The 7,927-nt window shown below is 28.8% G+C and overlaps 1 protein-coding gene across 1 annotated transcript; it reads right to left on the bottom strand.

The window, feature by feature from the left end:
- Nucleotides 1-228: 228 nt before the first annotated feature.
- Nucleotides 229-5,554, bottom strand: LOC126555141 (uncharacterized). Its single transcript, XM_050210104.1, has 2 exons — nucleotides 5,504-5,554; nucleotides 229-2,295 (listed from the first exon to the last, which is right to left on the bottom strand). Exon 2 carries the CDS (start codon nucleotides 1,750-1,752, stop codon nucleotides 790-792), a length of 963 nt encoding a protein of 320 aa, XP_050066061.1. The 5' UTR covers nucleotides 1,753-2,295; nucleotides 5,504-5,554; the 3' UTR covers nucleotides 229-789.
- Between the last annotated feature and the right edge of the window lie 2,373 nt (nucleotides 5,555-7,927).

The raw sequence follows: 7,927 nt of genomic DNA, 5'->3' as shown, positions 1-7,927 counted from the left end.
AGGTCCGCGTAATTACAACAGAGTTCTAAAATATTATCGCGCTCCTCTTTGTTTAAATCGTTCGTGTTAAGTTCGTTTTTTAATTTCGTTATGCGATCCGTTTGGTCGTTATCTGCAAAGGATGCTTTAAGTACGGTTTCATAATACGGTTCCCATTCAATATGTCGTGTGGTTAGCTCGTCGATAATAAAAGGTTCCTCCGAAATATTTATTATATTGCTTTTATTGTATTAGTGCTAACCGGACTGATGCTATTTGCTATAATAACGTTTTCGTTGACGTCTTGTTTTTTTATAGTTATCGCGTCATGTTTAATATTTTCGTCGTTTTTAATTAGAAGTACACAGTTACTTCGCGGTGGTAATATAATATCTTTTAAACCGGTTTGTTCGGGTATGGTTAACGTATTTTTATTATAGTCCATAATGACTTTGTTTTGTTTTAAGAAATTTCGCCCGATTATACCTGATTCGTTTATTGGAAAATCGTCGAACACGACGTCGAATTTTACAAGGACGCCTACTTCGCTAATTTGCATAGTCGTCACTATAGTCCCGATCGTAAAAATAGGTGTTTCATTGATACCTTTGATAGTTCGTTTTTCGTATTCATTGATAACTACCTGTCCGTTTAATGCGGAGAGTTTAATGAGATTCATTTCTGCACCTGAATCGATTAATAATTTAATATACTGTGGATCGAAATTATGTGAACTACAGATTATGTGTTCCTCCTCGAAATTAGTAACTACTCTTACGTGATTTCGTTTTATTTCACTGACGGTTCGATTCAATTGACTAGTAGTGGAATTTTCGTTTTCATTCTCGTTGCTACTAGTGCTATTATTTTTTTCTTCGTTATACCTACGTTTTCTACAATCCTTAACAGTGTGGTTTTTTTTTTACAGTATGTGCAGAACCTAACCTGTCCTTGATATTCTTTTTTTACTACAACGGGTTTTTCGTCGCGATTACTTATGGGATTTCTAAAACCTGTGCTGCCCGATGTGCTCGCGTTACTACGACACTCGTTTGCATAGTGCCCCATTTTATTACATTTATTACATTTAATATTTTTTTTATTCGCGTTATTTTTCCCGTTATTTTTATTCGTGTTAAAGCGTCTATTTAAATTTCTTATGTCCTCCTCTTCTTCGACAGCAAGCGTAATAGCTTCTTCGAGAGTAAGAACGTTTCGCGCTCGTAACAGACTTCGAATTGCGGGTTGTGCCCCGTTAATAAATGCATTGCGCGCTCCCGATTTATGCGTGTTCGCGACTGCGGCGGCGTCATTTTTATTTAGCCCTACCGTTAGTGCGCTTACCAAATCGTGGTAACATTTTTCGGTGCGTGCGGCGAAGCTTTTAATATCTTCGTCGTATTTTTGTTTAATATTGTATAGATTTGTTTGTAAAAAACCGATTGAGTGCGTTGCCCCGAATACTTTCCGAAGGTGGGCTTCGAGTGCGGGCCAATCCGGAATACTGCGATAGCGTACTGCTTGAAAAGCTTCCCCCTTTAAACTTGTTAACATTCGTTTGAAAATCATAGGTTTAAGAGTTTCGTGGACGTTTTCCATTATATAATTACATTCAAGTATATATGACGCTAAATCTGTCTCAGATCCCCCCGTAAAGGTCGGAATCATGCGTATTGCAGATTCAATTCCTAAAGTTACACTCATGATGGTTGTTCGTAAAGTTTGTGGGTTGTATTTAATTATTTCCCAACACCGATTAGGACTCTCAGACATATACTAAAGAATTTATTTGCTTAACGGCAACTTACAAAGTGTTCATTGTTTGTCTGGCCCTGTGGTTGTCCTGCTTTGAAAACTGCGCTGCGGCTCGCTTCGCTGCTAGGCTCGATTTGTTGACTTGTCGCAACTTATCCGTGATCTCCTTCCGTTGATCCTGATGTTGACACACTCGAGGTCCGCTGATGTACTTGATTTTGGGTTGGATACCAAAATTCTTCTTTCAGGTGACCCCACACCTGACACCAAAAACGTGTAGTGATCTCTCACTATCGTTTATAAATGAGTGCTTGACATCTGCAGTTGGATCAAGTTGTTGGGAAAAGATTACGGTTTTTAAAAGTGAGACAAAGACACAATGTTAATACAAGAGTTTATTAAAATTAAAGTTATAATTTGTTACAATAAAAACAAGTGTATAAGAATTTGAGGACAGCACGTTAAGTAGCTGCCCGAGAAAAAGTTAATCTTAGCAATTCGGACATAGACTAGCTCTATGCGAATGTGAAACTAATTCTAAATTTTAAGACGGACAGAGACCTGTATTATATGGTTCTCTGTACCCCCTGGTTGTACATGATAGAGACTAGGAAATGGACAAAAAGGTGTGTTATAGAATGTTGTCATCGTAGCTGCAAAAGTGGTTTTGCGCCCAAGACACTTGACACTGGATTGGACTTGTTGTTGTGCTATTAAATCAAGGCGTGCGCATCTATGAATTATGTGCATGGCTTGATTGTCAAAAAGTGTTAAATAAAAGTCGTTTGTGACTGTGTTTTCCCATACGCTTTGATTCTTGGAAATTGCCATCAGAATTAATTGCGTATCGCTACGAGTATGCTAATAAAATATTTAAAAGCGAAGGACATTGTAGTACATGTAGATAAGTTAAAATAGAAAAGAAAAATAGTGAGACGACTCCGGCGGCTTACTACACATAATATTCAATGATTATTACAGTAAAATCAAATATTATTATGGGTGTAAACGTCCCCTGTTCAGATTGAATTAACTTCTATAAATTACCATTTCATGTTTAACAGTGAACTGATAACAAATGATATTTATAATTGTAATGTAATTGAAATATAACATTATCAACATTACTATAATATTCAATGTAATTAAGTAAAATCTTATTATTATTAAATGGGTGTAATTTCCTATTGTTTAGATTAAATAAGCTGTTATCAATTAAATATTAATCTAACAGTTCTAATTATAACAAATTGATTCAGTTATAATTGCAGAGTACATTCTTATATATTATATGAAACGTTATAAAATATTAAATGTAAAAAAAAGTAAAATCTTATCACTAAATATGGATTTAAAATAATAGTTCAGTTTGAATTAGCTTATATAAAATTACATTTTCATGTTTAACAGTTGAAAGGATAACAAATTGATCATATAATTGTAATGTAATTGAAATATAACATTTAACATTACTATAATATTCAATGTTAATAAAGTAAAATCTTATTATTTTGGTTGTGTAAATGGCCATAGTTCAGATTGAATAATTTTATCAAATTAAATATTAATTCTAACAGTTGTATTACAACAAATTGATAGTTTATAATTGTAGTGTACATGAAAAATATAACATTATCAACATTACTATAATATTCAATGTAATTAAATTAAAATCAAATAATTATTATGGGTTGAAACGTCCCCTGTTCAGATTGAATTAACTTATATTAAATTACTTATCAGTTAACAGTTGAAATAATAACAAATTGATCATTTATAATGAAATGTAATTGAAATCTAACATTATCAACATTACTATAATATTCAATGTAATTAAGTAAAATCTTATTATTATATGGGTGTAAATTTCATTGTTAGATTAAATAAGCTGTTATCAAATTAAATATTTAATTCTACAGTTCTAATTATAACAATTGATCAGTTATAATTGCAGAGTACATCTTATATATTATTATGAACAGTTATAAAATATTAAATGTAAAAAAAAGTAAAATCTTATCATAAATATGGATTTAAACATCAATAGTTCAGTTTGAATTAGCTTATATAAAATTACATTTTCATGTTTAACAGTTGAAATGATAACAAATTGATCATTTATAATTGTAATGTAATTGAAATATAACATTATCAACATTACTATAATATTCAATGTTAATAAAGTAAAATCTTATTATTATTTTTGGTGTAAATGGCCATAGTTCAGATTTAATAAGCTTTTATCAAATTAAATATTTAATTCTAACAGTTGTAATTATAACAAATTGATAAGTTATAATTGTAGTGTACATCTAATACATTATTTTGAACAGTAATAAAATATTTAATGTAAAAAAAAGTAAAATCTTATCATAAATATGGATGTAAACATCCCTAGTTCAGTTTGAATAAGCTTATATCAAATTACATTTTCATGTTTAACAGTTGAAATGATAACAAATTGATCATTTATAATTGTAGTGTACATCTAATATATTATTTTGAACAGTTATAAAATATTTAATGTAAAAAAAAGTAAAATCTTATCATAAATATGGATGTAAACATCAATAGTTCAGTTTGAATTAGCTTATATAAAATTACATTTTCATGTTTAACAGTTGTTACTATAACAAATTGATAATTTATAATTGTAGTGTAATTGAAATATAACATTATCAACATTAATATAATATTCAATGTTATTAAAGTAAAATCTAATAATTATTATGGGTGTAAACGTCCCTTGTTCAGATTGAATTAACTTATATCAAGTTACATTTCCATGTTTAACAGTTGAAATGATAACAAATTGATTATTTATAATTGTAATGTAATTGAAATATAACATTATCAACATTACTATAATATTTAATGTAATTAAAGTAACCGATTGAGTGCATTGCCCCGAATACTTTCCGAAGGTGGGCTTCGAGTGCGGGCCAATCCGGAATACTGCGATAGCGTACTGCTTGAAAAGCTTCCCCCTTTAAACTTGTTAACATTCGTTTGAAAATCATAGGTTTAAGAGTTTCGTGGACGTTTTCCATTATATAATTACATTCAAGTATATATGACGCTAAATCTGTCTCAGATCCCCCCGTAAAGGTCGGAATCATGCGTATTGCAGATTCAATTCCTAAAGTTACACTCATGATGGTTGTTCGTAAAGTTTGTGGGTTGTATTTAATTATTTCCCAACACCGATTAGGACTCTCAGACATATACTAAAGAATTTATTTGCTTAACGGCAACTTACAAAGTGTTCATTGTTTGTCTGGCCCTGTGGTTGTCCTGCTTTGAAAACTGCGCTGCGGCTCGCTTCGCTGCTAGGCTCGATTTGTTGACTTGTCGCAACTTATCCGTGATCTCCTTCCGTTGATCCTGATGTTGACACACTCGAGGTCCGCTGATGTACTTGATTTTGGGTTGGATACCAAAATTCTTCTTTCAGGTGACCCCACACCTGACACACAAAAACGTGTAGTGATCTCTCACTATCGTTTATAAATGAGTGCTTGACATCTGCAGTTGGATCAAGTTGTTGGGAAAAGATTACGGTTTTTAAAAGTGAGACAAAGACACAATGTTAATACAAGAGTTTATTAAAATTAAAGTTATAATTTGTTACAAATAAACAAGTGTATAAGAATTTGAGGACAGCACGTTAATAGTAGCTGCCCGAGAAAAAGTTAATCTTAGAAATTCGGACATAGACTAGCTCTATGCGAATGTGAAACTAATTCTAAATTTTAAGACGGACAGAGACCTGTATTTATATGGTTCTCTGTACCCCCTGGTTGTACATGATAGAGACTAGAAATGGACAAAAAGGTGTGTTATAGAATGTTGTCATCGTAGCTGCAAAAGTGGTTTTGCGCCCAAGACACTTGACACTGGATTGGACTTGTTGTTGTGCTATTAAATCAAGGCGTGCGCATCTATGAATTATGTGCATGGCTTGATTGTCAAAAAGTGTTAAATAAAAGTCGTTTGTGACTGTGTTTTCCCATACGCTTTGATTCTTGGAAATTGCCATCAGAATTAATTGCGTATCGCTACGAGTATGCTAATAAAATATTTAAAAGCGAAGGACATTGTAGTACATGTAGATAAGTTAAAATAGAAAAGAAAAATAGTGAGACGACTCCGGCGGCTTACTACACTATAATATTCAATGTTATTACAGTAAAATCAAATAATTATTATGGGTGTAAACGTCCCCTGTTCAGATTGAATTAACTTATATTAAATTACATTTTCATGTTTAACAGTTGAAATGATAACAAATTGATCATTTATAATTGTAATGTAATTGAAATATAACATTATCAACATTACTATAATATTCAATGTAATTAAAGTAAAATGTTATTATTATTATTGGTGTAAATGTCCATAGTTCAGATTAAATAAGCTTTTATCAAATTAAATATTCAATTCTAACAGTTGTAACTATAACAAATTCATCATTTATCATTGTAGTGTAATTGAAATATAACATTATCAACATTTATATAATATTCAATGTTATTAAAGTAAAATCTTATAATGATTATGGGTGTAAACGTCCCTTGTTCAGATTGAATTAACTTATATCAAATTACATTTTCATGTTTAACAGTTGAAATGATAACAAATTGATCATTTATAATTTTAGTGTACATCTAATATATTATTTTGAACAGTTATAAAATATTTAATGTAAAAAAAAGTAAAATCTTATCATAAATATGGATGTAAACATCCCTAGTTCAGTTTGAATTAGCTTATATCAAATTACATTTTCATGTTTAACAGTTGAAATAATAACAAATTGATCATATATAATTGTAGTGTAATTGAAATATAACATTATCAACATTTATATAATATTCAATGTTATTAAAGTAAAATGTTATTATTATTATTGGTGTAAATGTCCATAGTTCAGATTAAATAAGCTTTTATCAAATTAAATATTCAATTCTAACAGTTGTAACTATAACAAATTCATCATTTATCATTGTAGTGTAATTGAAATATAACATTATCAACATTTATATAATATTCAATGTTATTAAAGTAAAATCTTATAATGATTATGGGTGTAAACGTCCCTTGTTCAGATTGAATTAACTTATATCAAATTACATATTCATGTTTAACAGTTGAAATGATAACAAATTGATCATTTATAATTTTAGTGTACATCTAATATATTATTTTGAACAGTTATAAAATATTTAATGTAAAAAAAAGTAAAATCTTATCATAAATATGGAATTAAACATCAATAGTTAAGTTTGAATTAGCTTATATAAAATTACATTTTCATGTTTAACAGTTGAAATGATAACAAATTGATCATTTATAATTGTAATGTAATTGAAATATAACATTATCAACATTACTATAATATTCAATGTAATTAAAGTAAAATCTTATTATTAATATGGGTGTAAATTTCCATAGTTCAGATTAAATAAGCTTCTATCAAATTAAATATTCAATTTTAACAGTTGTAACTATAACAAATTCATCATTTATAATTGTAGTGTACTTGAAATATAACATTATCAACATTAATATAATATTCAATGTTATTTAAGTAAAATCTTATAATTATTATGGCTGTAAACGTCCCTAGTTCAGTTTGAATTAGCTTATATCAAATTACATTTTCATTTTTAACAGTTGAAATGATAACAAATTGATCATTTATAATTGTAATGTAATTGAAATATAACATTATCAACATTAATATAATATTCAATGTATTAAAGTAAAATCTTATTATAATATGGGTGTAAATTTCCATAGTTCAGATTAAATAAGCTTTTATCAAATTAAATATTCAATTCTAACAGTTGTAACTATAACAAAATCATCATTTATAATTGTAGTGTAAATGAAATATAACATTATCAACATTACTATAATATTCAATGTAATTAAATTAAAATCAAATAATTATTATGGGTGTAAACGTCCCCTGTTCAGATTGAATTAACTTATATTAAATTACATTATCATGTTTAACAGTTGAAATAATAACAAATTGATCATTTATAATTGTAATGTAATTGAAATCTAACATTATCAACATTACTATAATATTCAATGTAATTAAAGTAAAATCTTATTATTAATATGGGTGTAAATTTCCATTGTTTAGATTAAATAAGCTGTTATCAAATTAAATATTTAATTC

The sequence above is a fragment of the Aphis gossypii genome, unplaced genomic scaffold (genome assembly GCF_020184175.1).
Source record: "Aphis gossypii isolate Hap1 unplaced genomic scaffold, ASM2018417v2 Contig00724, whole genome shotgun sequence".
Classification (NCBI taxonomy): domain Eukaryota; kingdom Metazoa; phylum Arthropoda; class Insecta; order Hemiptera; family Aphididae; genus Aphis; species Aphis gossypii.
The sequence above is the reverse complement of the archived record's forward strand: the minus strand, read 5'-3'. Positions and strand labels throughout refer to the sequence as shown.